This window comes from Moschus berezovskii, chromosome 2 (genome assembly GCF_049115385.1).
Source record: "Moschus berezovskii isolate FMDL1 chromosome 2, NW_MosBer_1.0, whole genome shotgun sequence".
In the NCBI taxonomy this organism is placed as follows: Eukaryota; Metazoa; Chordata; class Mammalia; order Artiodactyla; family Moschidae; genus Moschus; species Moschus berezovskii.
In genome coordinates, this window is record NC_142461.1 from 131,958,961 (window position 1) to 131,977,489 (window position 18,529).

Below are 18,529 nucleotides of genomic sequence, written 5' to 3' on the forward strand. Positions count from 1 at the left end.
TTGCATGACTGTAGCCCCCCAGGCTCCTTTGTCCATGGGATTCTCTAGGCAAGAATACTGGAATGGGTTGCCATGCCTTCCTCCAGGGAATCTTCCCAACCCAGGAATCAAACCCAGTTATCCAGCATTGCAGGCAGATTCTTTACTGTCTCATCTGCCACGGAAGCCTGAAAATATACATGGCTTTATCAAATTATTCATTAATTTATATTGTTTCACCAGATGTATTATTTAAATTGATTTCTTTTTGTCTAACACAGAAAATGTATCTTATGTCAGAGAATGATCATGGCTATTATCATTACAGGCTTGTTTATAATGTTTTCTTTGATGAAGAAGTGCATTGTATTTATTTGCATTTTTTGTCATAACTCTGTACTATATATGTAATAAGGTAAGAGTATAGCTTTGTTAATTGGACTACTGAACAATCTTAGAAATTTTCCTAACTTTGAAAATATCTTCAAAGTAATTCAAGATTTTTCTTTGTTATCCATTTTCAACAGATTTTGGGAAATTAGATATATACTTGTATTACAAAAAAATATATATTGTTTTTGAAAACAATTTAATTAACTTTATAATTAAAGTATAATCAAATTTGTTAATTCACTTTGTAATTTAACTGATATTTACTGTAGATATGAACTTGATGCTCAGTTCAGTTCAGTCACTCAGTCGTGTCCGACTCTCTGCGACCCCATGAATCACAGCACGCCAGGTCTCCCTGTCCATCACCAACTCCCGGAGTACACTCAAATCCACGTCCACAGAGTTGGTGATGCCATCCAGCCATCTCATTCTCGGTTGTCCCCTTCTCCTCCCACCCCCAACCTTTCCCAGCATCAGAGTCTTTTCCAGTGAGTCAACTCGTCGCATGAGGTGGCCAAAGTATTGCAGTTTCAGCTTTAGCATCAGTCCCTCCAATGAACATCCAGGATTGATCTCCTTTAGAATGGACTGGTTGGATCTCCTTGCAATAAGGGACTCTCAAGAGTCTTCTCCAACACCACAGTTCAAAAGCATCGATTCTTCGGCGATCAGCTTTCTTCACAGTCCAACTCTCACATCCATACATGACCACGGGAAAAACCATTGCCTTGACTAGACGGACCTTGGTTGGCAAAGTAATGTCTCTGCTTTTTAATATACTATCAAGGTTGGTCATAACTTTCCTTCCAAGGAGCAAGCGTCTTTTAATTTCATGGCTGCAATCAGCATCTGCAGTGATTTTGGAGCCCAAAAAAATAAAGTCTGACACTAGGGATACAAATATAATGAAATTTTTACAAACCAGATTAGTTTACTTTTCTAGGCTATCTTTTTGCAATTTATTTGATGCTGAAATGAAGACACCCATGAATGTGAGAATCAAAGGACCAGCTCCATTTGATTAGATTTAGTCAAAGGAAAATTTGCAAATTAATTCAATGAAGTAGGTAGATGTTAGTTACCAGAGCTTTCTAAATATGGTTAAAAGTAGTGTCAAATAAAAAATAAATTCAAATTTAGGTTGAGAAGAGAGACCTTATTTGATAAGATTACTGCAATAATGGGAGTAGGTGATTGCAGTAGGGAGAATATGCCAAGGATAGGATCTGTAAGCATTTCAAAGGCTAGACAGAAAAGGGCTGTTCTCTTATAAGGAAAAGTAAAAAAGACTGGAAAGAATATGATGTTGGTAGGAATGTGGGATGCGTGAGGATGGTATTTTTAGAGACAGTAGACCAAAGAATATTTTACTATGAAGTTCTCCTCTTAGCAGAGACTATGACGGAAGGCTGAGGGTGGGTCAAAGTTCAGGAGCCTGTGGAAGGAGAGGAGCTTAGCTAGTTTGGTCATCTAAGTAGCAGGCATTTTGTCCAGACTGGTCAGTAATACAGAGAGTTCAGGTAATCAGTCATCGTTTGTGTTCAGTCACTCAGTCATGTCTGAGGGACTTTGCGACCCTAGGGACTGCTGCACGCCAAGCTTCCCTGTTGTTCACCAACTCCCAGAGTTTGCTCAACTCATGTCCATTGAATCATTGATGCCCTCCAACCTTCTCATCTTCTGTCGTCCCCTTCTCCTCCTGCCCTCAATCTTTCATAGCATCAGGGTCTTTTCCAACGAGTTGGCTCTTCACATCAGGTGGCCAAAGTATTGAAGTTTCAGCTTCAGCTTCAGTCTTTCAAATGAATATTCAGAACTGATTTCCTTTAGAATTGACTGGTTTGATCTCCATGCTGTCCAAGGGACTCTCAAGAATCTTCTCCAACACCACAATTGAAAAGCATCAATTCTACGATGCTCAGCCTTCTTTACGGTCCAACTATCACATCCCATGACTACTGGAAAAACCATAGCACCATAGCTTTGACTATAGAGACCTTTATTGGCAAAGTGATGTCTCGGCTTTTTAATATGCTTTCTAGATTTGTCACAGCTTTTCTTCCAAGGAGAAAGTGTCTTTTAATTTCAATCAATCATTAATGAAGCAAACAATAGGAATTTGGAAGGTCTAAGTCTGACCCTGTTCTGGGTAAACAGGAGAGTGCTCTGAATCTTATCTAAGTAATGAGGAAAAGGGTGGTTCTTTGTAGCAAGCCATTACCAGACACAAAGGGTGGGGGATTTCCTTAACCTTTGTTATTTTCCAGGATTACATGACTAGGGTAAAGTTCAAATCATCAAGGTGGTGATGAAGATAGAGATTTCAAAGAAGAAATATTTTGTTAGCTGGCTAGGAAAGAGTGATAGAAAGCTGACAGGAGGGTCACTGGCAGATTTAAGATTACCATGGTTCCACTAAAGTTAAAAATAGGTCGTTTTGACTGCAGTCACAGAGACAGGCTGCATTATTTGCTGTGGTCAGGCAGTATTGCTCCTAGGCAAGTATAGAGCCTCTAACAGTAACAGTAATGCCTCTAATAGTAAGGAAAGCATGATTTTACAATGGAAATATTTGAAGGATATGTTTTGGAGGACTAGATTGTTTATCAGTGTGCTCTTAACAAAGCCATAAACACTGTAAGATGCTGTAGACATCATGTGAAAAGATATGAGAAGTTTCTTCTAGGACTGATGCAAAGAGCTGGTAAAAGGAATTGTTTCTTTCTGTCTTAAAACTGTATATAAAATGATGAAAATGGCAAATCTACTCAGTTCTGTTCACTTCAGTCACTCAGTCCTGTCCGACTCTATGCAACCCCATGGACTGCAGCACGCCAGGCCTCCCTGTCCATCACCAACTCCTGGATCTTACTCAAACTCATGTCCATCAAGTCAGTGATGCCATCCAACTGTCTCATCCTCTTTTGTCCCCTTCTCCTCCCACCTTCAATCATTCCCAGCATCAGGGTCTTTTCAAGTGAGTCAGTTCTTCCCATCAGGTGGTCCAAATATTGGAACTTCAGCTTTAGCATCAGTCCTTCAAGGAATATTCAGGACTGATTTCCTTTAGGATAGACTAGTTGGATCTCCTTGCTGTCCAAGGGACTCTCAAGAGCCTTCTCCAACACTTTGGTTCAAAAGCATCAATTCTTCAGCACTCAGCTTTCTTTATAGTCCAATTCTCATATCCATACATGACTAATGGAAAAACCACAACTTTGACTAGACAGACCTTTGTTGGCAAAGTAATTTCTCTGCTATTTAGTATGCTATCTAGGTTGGTCATAGCTTTTCTTCCAAGGAGCAAATGTCTTTAATTTCATGGCTGCAGTTACAACCTATGGGGATTTTGGAGCCCCCCAAAATCAAGTCTGCCACTGTTTCCATTGTTTCCTCATCTATTTCCCATGAAGTGATGGGACTGGATGCCATGATCTTAGTTTTCTGAATGCTGAGTTTTAAGCCAACTTTTTCACTCTTCTCTTTCACTTTCATCAAGAGGCTCTTTAGTTCTTCTTCGCTTTATAAGTGTGGAGTCATCTGCATATCTGAGGTTATTGCTCTTTCTCCATGCAATCTTGATTCCAGCTTGTGCTTCATCCAGTCCAGCATTTCTTATGATGTACTCTGCATATAAGTTAAATAAGCAGGGTGACAATATACAGCCTTGATGTTTTCCTTTCCCGATTTGGAACCAGTCTGTTGTTCCATGCCCAGTTCTAACTGTTGCTTCTTGACCTGAAGACAGATTTCTCAAGACGTAGGTAAGGTGGTCTAATATTCCCATCTCTTGTAGAATTTTCCCCAGTTCGTTGTGTTCCACACAGTCAAAGCCTTTGGCATAGTCAATGAAGCATTAGATGTTTTACTGGAACTCTCTTGCTTTTTCGATGATCCAACGGACGTTGGCATTTTGATCTCTGGTTCCTCTGCCTTTTCTAAATCCAGCTTCTATATCTGGAAGTTCACATTTATGTACTGTTGAAGCCTGGCTTGGAGAATATTGAGCGTTACTTTCCTAGCGTGTGAGATGAGTGCAATTGTGTGGTAGTTTGAGCATTCTTTGGCATTGCCTTTCTTTGGGATTGGAATGAAAACTGACCTTTTCCAGTCCTTTAGCCACTGCTGAGCTTTCCAAGTTTGCTGGCATATTGAGTGCAGCACTTTCACAGCATCATCTTTTACGATTTGAAATAGCTCAACTGGAATTCCATCACCTCCGCTAACTTTGTTCGTAGTGATGCTTCCTAACACCTGCTTGACTTTGCATTCCAGAATGTTGGCTGTAGTTGAGTGATCACACCATGTTGATTATCTGGATTGTGAAGATTTTTTGTATAGTTATTCTGTGTATTCTTGCCACCTCTTCTTAATATCTTCTGCTTCTGTTAGGTCCATACCATTTCTGTCCTTTATTGTGCCCATCTTTTTTATGAAATGCTCTCTTGGTATCTCTAATTTTCTTGAAAAAATCTATGCACTTTTGTAAATCCTTCGTTGTTAGAATTTAACATAAAGATAAAAACTACTTGCCATACATGTAAAAAAAAATCAAAACAGATAACATTAAAGCAAGGCATTTAAGTGAAAAAATCCTTTTCAAGCTAAAGACCCTATTGACAGGCAAAACAATTTGAAACTGAGGTACAAAGTTTTATATTGTTGCTTTGTCTGTAGAAATCAACTGAATCTTAACACAATATATATTTTATGAATTCCAGTCAAGATTCCTTCTGTCTGTAGTCTTAGACTGTAATAGCATTAATTGAGCAGTCAAGCTGGTTTATTCTAGTATGTCAAAGGAATTCAGAGAGTTTTGCGAAAGATAATGCTACCTCAGGGGTTGGATCCCACAAGCTCTCACTCACAGTTAGGATAAGGATATCAAAGTGTTTGGTGAAATGATGAAAACAGCAGATCTAAAAAGGTATAATTCTTTTGTGTGCAATGAAAATGAAAAGGAGAAATAGTGTATTGTGATTTTTAAAAGGGGGGAAATATTAAGTAGAACTTGTACAAAGAACTTCAAAATCTAACATTCGAAATGAAACTAAAACTAGGTTACTCTTAGGTCCACATATAGGAAAGCCATGTTTATTCTATTGTAGTAATATCCGTTTCGATATGGAGTTTTGTCTTTATAAATGCTTCTTTTAGCATAATTTATTGTGATTATCTCATTTTAGAGAAAAGTAACTGATCTCCTATTAAGAGCATAAGACAATGAAGAAAATCCAGGGAGAGAAATACTTCATTGATCATTGGATGAAGCTTTTATGAAAAATCTCAATCTAATTGTCAAAACAGACTGATATATGCCTGCCAAAATTTAGCTCAGAATTTTATAGGCACTTATGGAAGTACATGGGCTTCCCTGGTGGCTCAGAGGTTAAAGTGTCTACCTGGAAAGCGGGAGACCCAGGTTCGATCCCTGGGTCGGGAAAATCCCCTGGAGAAGGAAATGGCAACCCACTCCAGTGAGGGAGGAGCCTGGTGGGCTACAGTCCATGGGATCGCAAAGAGTCAGACACAACTGAGAGACTTCACTTTTACTTTTCATGGAAGTATACTGAGGTACTTATCATGCCACTGGGATAGCTCAGATAGTTTGAAGTTGCCACTACATCTCCATCTCTGGAGTTTTCTCTCTTTTCACGGAAAAGACACAAAAAAGGACCTGTGGTTATCCTCATTCTGGAGGGTATGAGTGGTGGTACCCCCTCCCAGGCTGATGCTCAGTCCCTGTACTGAGTTTTGTGATATCCCAATGTTGCCATAATTATTGACCAGATACTTACTGAACAGTACTTAGCTCTGGAAATGACTTCTGAATATGTTTTTTTCAAATCCTCTTAGAATAGAGAGTGTCAGTAAATTTCAAATTTTGTTGCTTTCACTGTCAGTAAGAATAGGCTGTATATGCCCATTTTTCCTTTTGATTCATTGTAACCTCTCAGTGAGTGACGATGATGGTGTGGTCACTCACCTATAGCCAGACATCCTGGAGTGTGAAATCAAATGTGCCTTAATAAGCATTACTACTAATAAAGCTAGTGGATGTGATGTAATTCCAGCTGAGCTATTTGAAATCCTAAAAGATGATGCTGTTAAAGTACTGCACTCAGTATGTCAACAAGTTTGGAATACTCAGCAGTGGTCACAAGACTGGAAGATGTCAGTTTTCATTCCAATCCAAAAGAAGGGCAGTATCAAAGAATGCTCAAACTAATGTACGATTGTGCTCATTTCACATGCTATCAACATTAGGCTCAAAATCCTTCAAGCTAGATTTCAGTAGTATGTGAATTGAGAACTTCCAGATGTACAAGCTGGTTTTAGAAGATGCAGAAGAACCAGACATCAAATTGCCAAAATCTGTTTGATCACAGAGAAATCAAGAGAGTTCCAGAAAAACATCTATGTCTGCTTCATTGACTGTGCTAAGCCTTTGACTTTGTGGATCACAACAAACTGTGGAAAATTCTTAAAGAGACGGGAATACCAGACCACCTTACCATTCTCCTGAGAAAGCTGTATACAGGTCAAGTATACAGCTAGAACTGGACATGAAACAACAGACTGCTTCAATATTAGGAAAAGAATACATCAAGGCTGTATATTGTCACCCTGTTTATTTAACTTACATGCAGAGTACCTCATATGAAGTGCTGGGCTGGATGAATCACAAGCTGGAATCAAGATTGCTGGGATAAATATCAACAGTCTCAGATATGCAGATTATACCACTATAATGACAGAAAGTGAAGCGGAACTAAAGAGCGTCTTGATAAAGGTGAAAGAGGAGAGTGAAAAAGCTGGCTTAAAACTCAGCATTCAAGAAAGTAAGATCATTGTATCTGGTCTGATGACTTCATGGCAAATAAATGGGGGCAAAATGGAAACAGTGGCAGATTTTATTTTCTTGGGCTCCAAAATCACTGCAGATGGTGACTGCTACCATGAAATTAAAAGATGCTTGCTTCTTGAAAGAAAAGCTATGACAAATCAAAACAGCATATTAAAAAGCAGAGATAGCACTTTTCCAACAAAGGTCTGTCTGGTCAAAGCTATGGCTTTTCCAGTAGTCATATACGAATGTGAAAGTTGGACCATAAAGAAGGCTTAGTGCTGAAGAATTGATGCTTTCTTATTATAGTGCTGGAGAAGACTCTTGAGAGTGAGTCCATTGGACAGCAAGGAGATCAAATCAGTCAGACCTAAAGGAAATCAACCCTGAATATTCACTGAAGGACTGATGCTGAAGCTGAAGCTGAAGCTCCAATACTTTGGCCACCTGATTCAAAGAGCTGACTCACTGGAAAAGATTCTAATGCTGGGAAAGATTGAGGGAAGGAGGCAAATATGGTTGGATGGCATCACAGCCTCAATGGCTATGAGTTTGAGCAAACTCTCCGAGATACTGAAGGACAGGGAAGCCTGGTGTGCTACAGTCCATGAGGTCACAAAAGAGTCAGACACAACTTAACAACTCAACAACAGATTTTATTTTGACCTTACTCTTCAGAGCTAAATCACTTCAGTCATGTCCCACACTTTGTGACACTATGGACTGTAGCCCACCAGACTCCTCTGTCCATGGGATTCTCCAGACAAGAATCATAGAGTGGGTTACCATGAGCTCCTCCAGGGGATCTTCCTGACCTAGAGATCAAACCTGTGTCTCTTATGTCTCCTATGTTGGCAGGCGTGTTTTTTTGTTGTTGTTTGTTTGTTTTAACCACTAGTGTCACCAGACCTTACCTTTAGCTTTGCAAGAAATTCAGGTCCTTTTTTGTTGTTGTTGTTCCCTAGACCTGGTATTTCTGGATTTTTTTATGGCAAGATTTTCTCATATATAATCCATTCTGAAGAGTTGGCCACATTATCAAATGCTAAATCTCTTTTTAGACCTTCCTCTATTCCTAATAAAGGGTGTTGCATGGTAGTCTAGGCCCTCAAGGAGAGCCATTGGAGGGCTCCCAGATGGCGATTAGCATTGTAGCTAGGAGCTGCATGCCCCTAATCAACATGTACCACAGTGCCCTGCCCTTCTGCCTGAAACCTTTCCACATCCTCAGCTTTAGCCCTTGCCCATTAAGGAAGTGATTGTTCACAAACACTCTGAAGCTCTCCCTGTGAACAAAACAGCCGTTCTGTGCGTCATCCTCTCTCTTTCAAGGGTATCTTCCTTTTTTACAGGGTTCACTCCCCATCTGTACAGCCACATATCCTCCCTTACTCTCAAAGATGGTGAATTCCTTGAAATCAGGGACCATGTCCTACTTATTTTTACTTTCTATTTGCTATAAAGATCAAGCTCAGTTGTGTCCAACTCTGCGACTCCATGGACTGTGGCCCACCAGATACCTCTGTCTATGGAATTTTCTAGGCATGAAAGCTGAAGTGTGTTGCCATTTCCTTCTTGAGGGGATCTTTCCAATCCAGAGATCAAACCTGTGATTCTTGCATCTCCTGCATTAGCAGGCAGATTCTTTTACCAGTGTGCCACCTGGGAAGCCCATTCCTATAATGTTTGTCATATAGCGTGGTCTCAAAATGTAGATAGTGGAAGGGCAAAGGATTTTTTTTTAAGTGTTAGATATGAGTGAATATTATTTAAAAAAAAGGAAAATAGTGATAAGCATTTATATCTCAAGTTAGAGAATTTCAGAAGACACTAAAATTGCTATTTCTTAGTAAATTATAAGTGAATAGCCTCTTAAACACATGTCACATGACTTCTCCTGTGAAATGTCTCAGTTTGTGTACTGGTTTCTTTTCTTGTCTATGCTTAGTTGATCCACAAAAGCAAAGAGCCCTTTGCAAATTACTGTCCTAAAATACAGTAAGGAAGAATATCAGAAGATGTCTTACAATTGGGAGATTTAAGCAGAGAACATATACCATAGACACTAATTAGATCCAAAAGAGTGTCAGAAATGAACCGAGTTCTTACAGGAGGATTTTTGAAATTTCGTTTAGTATGGCAAGCAATGAAGTTCCAATTGTTAGCAACTGCTTTAGAGTATTTAGCAATGTGGAAGAGTTATTGCAGGATCTAAAATTGTCTGACATTGTCTCAGGATTACCTTCTTGAATTATATATTCAAAAAGCACACAGAAGTTCTGAGAGTAAAAAGAAATGTGTTTTATATGCATTCACAGGAAAAGAACTATTTTAACTTCACCTGGTTTTCCCTTCTGTACAGGATTAAATCTAATGATTAGTCATCATTACTTTAGCATCATCTCTGATATATTAGTGAACAGGATTTTAAAGTGATGTACAAGTTACATAAATGTGAACCATGTTTTAATCAATTTGAGGTTTCTTTTTTTTTTTCCTTTTAACCTTGAAAGAATTCCAGGAAAATTTGATATTAAATGTACTCATAACAATAAAAATGAAATTCAGAGCCAACTACTTTACAGCTTTTAATATTCATACCATATAGAGTTTCTTTAGTCATAACAGTGTGATTTAATTTTTAAAGAAAGAGCCTGGGCAGCAGGTTTCAAAGCAGGAAACTGCCATTCATTAAAAAATTCACCCTAAACTTCTTCTGAACTGATTTATAAATATCTGTAGGAAATTTACCAAATTTCTGTTGGTAAATAATTTTCAAACTTGTATATGATGGATTGTTCTAAAAAAGTGATTGTTGGCTTCGAACTTCTTTTACAAGCAGAGCTAAAAAGGTTAAATTTAGAGAGTAAATGAATACAAAGTGGATTCATAGTGATTTGTCAATGTGTTTACTGATTTTTATGAAAAATTTGGGATTACAATAATTTAATGACATCTGCCTTTAATGTTTATAATGCATTTTAAAAATTTTAGAAATTTTAAACTCCCAATTGGCTTTAAATTTAGAATGGCAATGTTTCTATACGTTGTGAATATTTATTAATTATGATTTTTTTCTTGATCACATTTACATATCCCATTTGTATTTTGTACATAGCCAGAGTTACTTACTTGCCTCTGGATCCCTAAGATAAGAGTAAAAATGTACAATATATTATGATGTTTTATAAAGAAATTTAAAATGGACCTGAAAAATCACTCTTTCGGTTCAGTTCAGTCACTCAGTCATGTCCGACACTTTGCGACCCCATGAATCTCAGCACGCCAGGCCTCCCTGTCCATCACCAGCTCCCGGAGTTTACACAAACTCATGTCCATAGAGTTGGTGATGCCATCCAGCCATCTCATCCTCTGTCGTCCCCTTCTCCTCCTGCCCCTAAGAGTAAAAATGTACAGTATATAATGATGTTTTATAAAGAAATTAAAAATGGACCTGAAAAATCACTCTTTCAGTTCGGTTCAGTTACTCACTCGTGTCTGACTCTTTGTGACCCCATGGACTGCAGCATGCCAGGCTCCTCTGTCCATCGCCAACTCCCAGAGTTTACCCAAACTCATATCCTTTGAGTCAGTGATTCCATCCAGCCATCTCATCCTCTGTCGACCCCTTCTCCTCCTGCCTCAATCTTTCCCAGCATCAGGGTCTTTTACATTGAATCAGTTCTTCACATTAGTTGGCCAAAATATTGGGAGTTTCAGGTTCAGCATCAGTCCTTCCAATGAATATTCAGGACTGATTTCCTTTAGGATTGTCTGGGTTGATCTCCTTGCAGTCCAAGGGACTCTCAAGAGTCTTCTCCAACACTTCGGTTCAAAAGCATCAATTCTTGGGTACTCAGCTTTCTTTATAGTCCAACTCTCACATGACTCCTGGAAAAACCATAGCTTTGACTAGACCTTGGTCAGCAAAGTAGTGTCTCTGTTTCATAATATGCTACCTAGGTTGATTATAGCTTTTCTTCCAAGGAACAAGTGTCTTTTAATTTCATTGCTGTAGTCACCATCTGCAGTGATTTTGGAGCCCAAGAAAATAAAGTCTGTCACAGTATCCATTGTTTCCCCATCTATTTGCTATGAAGTGATGGGATTGGATGCCATGATCTTAGTTTTCTGAATGTTGTTTTAAGCCAGCTTTTTCACTCTCCTCTTTCACTTTCATCAAGAAGCTCTTGAATTCTGCCATAAGGGTGGTGCCATCTGCATATCTGAGGTTATTGATATTTCTCCCGGCAATCTTGATTCCAGCTTGTGCTTCATATCCAGCCGGCATTTTGCATGATGTACTCTGCATATAAGTTAAATAAGCAGGGTGACAATATACACCTTTGACATATTCCTTTCCCAATTTGGAGCCAGTCTGTTGTTCCGTATCCAGTTCTAACTGTTGTTTCTTGACCTGCATACAGATGTCTCAGGAAGCAGGTCAGGTGGTCTGTATTCCCAACTCTTTAAGAATTTTCCACAGCTTGTTGTGATCTACACTGTCAAAGGGTTAGCATGGTCAAGAGGGTAGAAGTAGATGTTCTTCTGGAACTCTCTTGCTTTTTTGATGATCCAATGGATGTTGACAATTTGATGCCTTGTTCCTCTGCCTTTTCTAAATCCAGCTTGAACATCTGGAAGTTCTTGGTTCACGTACTGTTGAAGTGTGGCTTGGAGAATTTTGAGCATGACTTTCCTAGCATGTGAGATGAGTGTAATTGTGAGGTAGTTTGAACATTCTTTGGCATTGCCTTCCTTTGGGCATGCTTACCTTTCCCTGTATATAATTAGGTGATCTGTTTCTTCATCCAGCTTTAGTTTTTTTCATACTTTCAAGATGCTGCTCCTTTGTCTTTTAGTTTGCAATGTTTCAGATGTGAAAGCTGCTGCAATCCTATATTTGTTCCTCTATACATATCTTCTTTTCTGACTGCTTTTAAGATTTTCTCTTCATTCTTAGTATTGGTTTCTTCATGTTTCCAGAGAAATTGAATCTTACATTTAGATACATTATATTTCTTTATTGCATGTTTTTATTTTATTTTCTGCTAGTGTTTTATCGTCACTTATTCTTTGAGGATAGCAAGCATGTCTATTAGCTTCTAGGTTAAAAGTAATTCTTGGGAGGATACAGAAATATTTGGTCTTTATTGTATCACTTTGCATCTTGAATAATGTCTGGCACTGGTGGTCAGTAAATAATTTCTGACTAAATATCTTGTATTAATAGTGTATGTCATGAGAAGATGAGTAAAGTATGAGGTGAATAACAGAGTGATACTATTGTGTCACTATCGAAGTCCACAAAACAGTGCCTCATAATCATAGTTTATAATTCAGTTAACTATTTTAATTTTCCTTTAGGAGTAGAAATGCAAGGACATAAACCACAGTAATTTCACTGTATGATATGACTTTATCACTGTATGACTTTATGATAAAGATTAATGTCTCTGTTGTGCTTTGATTGCTATGTAGATTTATGGAGAGTACTATGGGCTGAATCCTTGTTTTCCCTCCAAATTAATATGTCGAAGCCCTTACCCCCAAAGAAATGGTATTTGGAGATGGAGTCTTTAGGATCTAATTGGGTAGAAGGTACTCATTAAAACATGACCCTGCTGGCATGCTAAAGTATGACTCTCAAACTTCCAGCCTCTACAACTGTGAGAAATAAATTTCTGTTGTTAGGCCACCCAGTCTAAGGCATTTTGTTATGGCACCCAGACCAGACCAAGGAAAAAAAAAATTGATGCTGAGAACAAATACCTAAAAATGTGGAAGTAGCTTTGGAACTAGATAATGGGGAGAAGCTTGAAGAGTTCTGAAGTGCATGCTAGAAGAAACCAAGAGTACTCTGAAGGGACTGCTAAAGACAGTTTGGGTAAGAGGTCAGGAAGAAAGGGAGAGAGTGGAGAGAGTCTCCATCTTCTTAGAGAATCCATAGATAATCATGAACTGAATGTTAGTAGAAATACCAATGATAAAGCCCATTCTTTTAAGGTCTTGGGAAAAAAATAGAACATGTTTTTGAACAATGGTGAAAAGGTGATCATTGTTAAAAAAATGGCAAAAAAAAAAAAAAACTTGACTGAATTGTGTTTTGTGGAGGGTAAAACTAGGAATCAACAAAATTGGATATTTAACTGGAGGGGATTTCGAAGCAAAATGTTAAAGGGGGAGCTTGGTTCTTTTTAAATGATTATAGTAAAATGTGAGAAAGAAATAAATTTGTTATGCACAAATTAATCAAAAGTTAAAGGTTTGGAAAATTCTCAGTAAATTCCTGTGGCAGAGAATAACCAGGTTATGAAGAAACTGTCCTTTGATAACATTAGTGTCTGTGTGATTCACAGACCTAATCAGTTACTCTAACAGAAACACTGCCGGTTTCAGCTGAAGGAAATGTTGATGGGATGAAATGATGAAAATATTTTGGATTTCTTAGATCCCACAGGACAGGACCATACATCTATTTGGCTGTGAATGCACACTGTTCTTCAAGACTAGGGGTGCACCATCTAGATGGCGATCCAGAGATCATCAAGGCCCCCTCTGTGGTTTCAGGGACGAGGAGCCCCATTGCCTTTGTTTCAAAAGATAAGCAGCAGCTGCCTGGAGTATCATGGGGCAAAGAGTTGCCCAGCATAGCATGATGGAGGGGAGAGGGGCATGATATCCACTTGTCATAAGCAGATGACTTCTGTTTATCCACCACTGCTGTTAATGATAATCCAAAACATTACCATACTTTTTACTGACAAGTCCAAGGAAAAGTTAACCTTCTTTCTTCTTAAATTTGCAAGTAAATATAATTAACGAAAGATGTATAAAAGAAAAAAGACAAGAAAATTTAGGAACTTTGGAGAAATTTCATTTGATATATTGTTCTTGTCGGCTGTGCCACTCATAATATTGAGTACTTAGGTTTATTCTTACCCATTACCCTTCAGGATATTTCAGAATATTGTTTATAAACATCTAAAAAAATTTTAAAAACCTTACAATTAAAATAATTTGCATAAAAGGGGATGGTCAACATTCCTTTATTTAAGCTTTACTATTTTATGTTTTTATAGGATATAAAGTGTGATTGAACCGAACATCAATTTTGTTGATCCTCATCATGAACCGTGCTTTTAGCAGAAAGAAAGGTAAGTGTACCCACTTATAGAACCTGGGAGTCAATTCAATATTATTGTGAAAATCAAGTGGAGATGTTAAGAAATCACTTTTTCCACTTATCACACCATGTGACTCCAGAATGAAGTTAGAATAGAACAGAAACCGCAAACATTGCTAATTAACCTTCTTTGGTTACCAGCCTAATGAAAGAGTGGAATTGTTTGATATATTTAGTCCAGAAAACATGACAATATGTTCTTTGGAAGTTTTATTCTGTGATGTGAAATTGCAAAAATTAGTGATCTGACTTAAAAAGTTAGTCCTAACCACTTTTCATAGCTGTAATACTAAATTTACTGAGCTTACCTAGATTATAGTGATTTAAATTAGTTTATGTGTTGGTGTGTGTTTGCATGTACACTTCACTTTTTATTGAAACTGTATTAGGATTGATGATAAGTGAATTGATAGCAATGAGAACAAAATAAATTCGTTATTAATTTTAAAGTAGAAATTTAAAATAAATATGAATATATCATAATTATCAGTACAGGAATGAAAGAAACAGCTAGTTGCATGTTATTTCTTAAAGGGCAGGAAAACATGGCATTTGACAAAATATTTCATGATACATTTATAGGAAAGATAGAAAAATTTGATAGTTTTATATAGTTCAGTAGAGTTAAAAAAATGTATCTTGCCATTCTAGAAGGAGTTCTTTGGTGGTGGGCACTGGGCTCTTTCCTGTTTAACATACTATAAATGACTTGGGAGATAATACTTAAATAATGCTACTCAAGTTCTTAGGGGACTGAAAGTAGGAAGAGATAACAGATGTGGCAGGATTATAGGTAAATGGGGGGGAATGATGAGTTAGTTCATGATCTACACTATAAACTTAATAAGATACTGTTAATTGCCAAACATGGGTTCAGAAAATACAACACTTTTATACTTATTTCTATATTTTTATTATTTAGAAAATGCAGTTAATTGCTGTGTGTAGGTAAAACATGGCTAAACTTTTCTGTGTAGGTAAAATATGTAGCTAAAACATGCATAGGTAAAAAATAAAGTCGAGATTCCAGTTCATTTTCTAATGAATGAATAATGAACTGTCTTGAACCAGGTAATAGATCATTCTGTTCTACTCCATGTCCTCAGGCAGTGTGTTCTTGCTGTAAGGGACTGACACATTGTAACATGCCTGGTTGAGAAAGGCTAGGATGACTTCAATGATGACTGCAAGTGGAAGCATGGCTGAGAACCCATAGTATGGGCTTGCAATATTTGAAGACCTTTTAATGTTTGAATGCTGTCATTGGGTTATGGAACAAAGTTTAATAAAGATTGGTGTAAATCATAATGTCATAGATTAAACGTAGGGAAAAATCCCAACAAAATTTTGCCAAAATATAATGGAATTATTCAAAGTATTTTCTTTTTCTTTTCTGAAATGAGAGGTGTTCAAACATTTGGATATGTTTCAGAGGATTAATGTATTCAGTAGAGATTAGGTAATGTGAAGAACTTTCAGGCACTTTTCAACCCTAGGAAACTAAGAATTTATTATTTTACTTATTTTTCAGAATAAGGGTAAGGCAAATGACATTTATTGTGCTTTGTAGCTTGCTTCTGATTTAAAACATATACCAAAAATAAATTCACATTTCTTTTTATTCCCTTTACCTAGTTAAAAAGTCTGGAAATAGTTCTCTGAAATACAGAAGTATTTTTAATAAAATAATAAAAAGCCTTACATCACAACTCATCACTTTAAACATGCTATCATGTTTTTTAAAGATACTTCTAGATCTTCTCTTTTTTTCTAATTTACTCTTTACCTAAAGGGAATTTGGAGTGATTTCTAGTTGAGAAATCCCAAGAGTTGGATAGTAAGATGAGTAAACAGTGATTGTATATTTGTCTTATTTGAAGACAGTAGGAGTACAACTATAAGGAAAACTTTTGATGTAGAGAATAAAGAAGCAGAAGCACTTGTTATTTCCTGTTTTGCTTCATTTTCTTTAAATTTATTTTGACTTCTCTTATTTTTCAAGTCTAATGATTAAATATCCTTATCAGAAAATTATTGATCATTATTTCACTCAAATTCAGTTGGAACTTGGTGCAGAAATTCTACCTTAAGTTCACCAGTCACTTCAAATGCTTTCATTTAATATGGCTGTTAAAGAAAACTTCCTGGAGCCTGTACTCCAATTTCAAACAATAGCACTATCTGTTGAATTTTAATTTGAGATGCAAAACTGGAATTTTATGAGAGAATTCATACATCTTGACCATTGAGAATTGTAATTATAGCTCTAGAAAACATATAAGTCAAGTCATCTTCCCAATAACTAGTATCAACATATACTTAACTGTACTCTAAACAAAGATTGTCTTCTATCATTAAAAACTTATTTTATTTCATATATCGTTTACTCAGTTATTTCATGCAAACTTACTAAGTCATATTGGCTCTCAGAAACCCAAGGAAAAGAGATTGTTATCTTAAACTTAAATATAGTTTTCTTTGCTTTTTATTAAATCTCCCAATTAGTAATTCATCTGGTATTCTTTGAATTGGCCAGGCATTCCCCTGATTCTCTTTTCAAATGCTTTAATAGTTATTAGAATGGGTTTCTCAGGTGGCGCTAGTAGTAAAGAACCAGCCTGCCAAAGCATGAGACTTAAGAGACATAGCTTCAATCCCTGGGTCAGTGGGTTTGATCCCTCAGTTGGGAAGATCCCCTGGAGGAGGGCATGGCAACCCACTCCAGTATTCTTCCCTGGAGAATTCCATGGAAGGAGCCTGGGAGGCTACAGTTGACAAGGTCTGAAGGAATCCGACACAACTGAAGCGACTAAGCATGCACACAGGCAGAAGTGCTCATAGGTTCTGAAAAAATCTGAATATACTAGAATTGCATCATTTTGGACTGTTTTGAAGATCTTTGTAAAAATTATCTAACCTTATAATCATAGATTCATTTTAATGAATGTTTTATATCTCCTTTCTTTCCCTCTGTTAGCTTACTTTTTGAATTTTTAAAATCCTATATTCTATTTATGTCAAAAATAATTTAATTTAAAAAACATAAAACATAACACATGAATAAATGTGATTAATTCAACTAGTTATACTTTGTTTTCTTTAACATATGAGTTGATATACTGATGAGTAGGTATAATTGTAGTACAAGCACTTGAAATTTCAATAATATTTAAATATAATTCAGTAATTTTCTTTTCATGAAAAATTGTATTCAGATATATCCATTCATCCATCAGTACTTAGTTTTAAATTTAATATATTCAAAATAGGTGCTTTCACTATGTTAAGTTCTTACGATATGAGAACAATGATGTTTCTTGCATCTTTCTAGATGAGCTCTAAATCTAAATAAATTTTGAACACCAGATTCCTTGGTCCAGTAGTCAAAGTGGTTTGACACCTGTCAAATATTTTGAAATACTGATATTTACTTTTATGTGAATTCTCACTATTAAGTTAGAGATTATATTTTATAATTTCAAGAAAAGGAACACATTCTAGAGTATCTATGTTCCTGTTTCTTCACCAGTTCCCTGTATCTAATATCTTCTGTGGGTCCATAAAATGACCAGAGACCATCATCTATACCCTCTCTTCAAGGTCAGCCACATCTATATAAGTTAGTGTATAGGTTTGCTCTGTTTTTTTTTTTTATTTTTCTTTTGCCAAAGTATAAATTAGAATGATATTAACAACTCATTTTGGAAATCCTCCAGGTTTAATAAGTGCACTACCTATACTGGAGGTATGAAATGAACACCCATTAAATCATCTGCACTTGGTGTGTGGGTGTAGATCTTTTGTTATTGTAGCAATTGCAGCTTATCCAGTGGTAATTTAATATTGTGATTATTTCAGTCTGTCACCAGTAACAATTGGATATACCCACCCTCTTTTTAGGTTACTGCAATAGGAGACTATAACAAAGGCAGTATCAGCAGTTTTCAAATAATAGTGTCTTACAGGAAAAAGAAATTATCTCTCTGCCTCAGGATTGGAATGAACCATCATATTCAAAGTTTAGTTAGACTTTATATCCTCCTGAGCTATGTTTAGTGTCTTGGAAAAAGAGACATGAAAGTAATTGTGTTAAGGGGTAAAAAAATAAATTAGATATATTTTTA

At 36.8% G+C, this 18,529-nt stretch overlaps 1 protein-coding gene across 4 annotated transcripts in view; it reads left to right on the forward strand.

The window, feature by feature from the left end:
* GULP1 (GULP PTB domain containing engulfment adaptor 1) overlaps positions 1–18,529 on the forward strand; it is a 342,256-nt gene that overhangs the window by 202,600 nt on the left and 121,127 nt on the right. For all 4 annotated transcript variants that reach the window (XM_088830780.1, XM_055396912.2, XM_055396908.2 and 1 more), the window contains exon 3: positions 14,302–14,376. In XM_088830780.1, coding sequence (XP_088686906.1) covers positions 14,349–14,376 — 28 coding nt within the window. In that variant the 5' untranslated portion in view covers positions 14,302–14,348. The remainder of the gene's footprint in view (positions 1–14,301; positions 14,377–18,529) is intronic.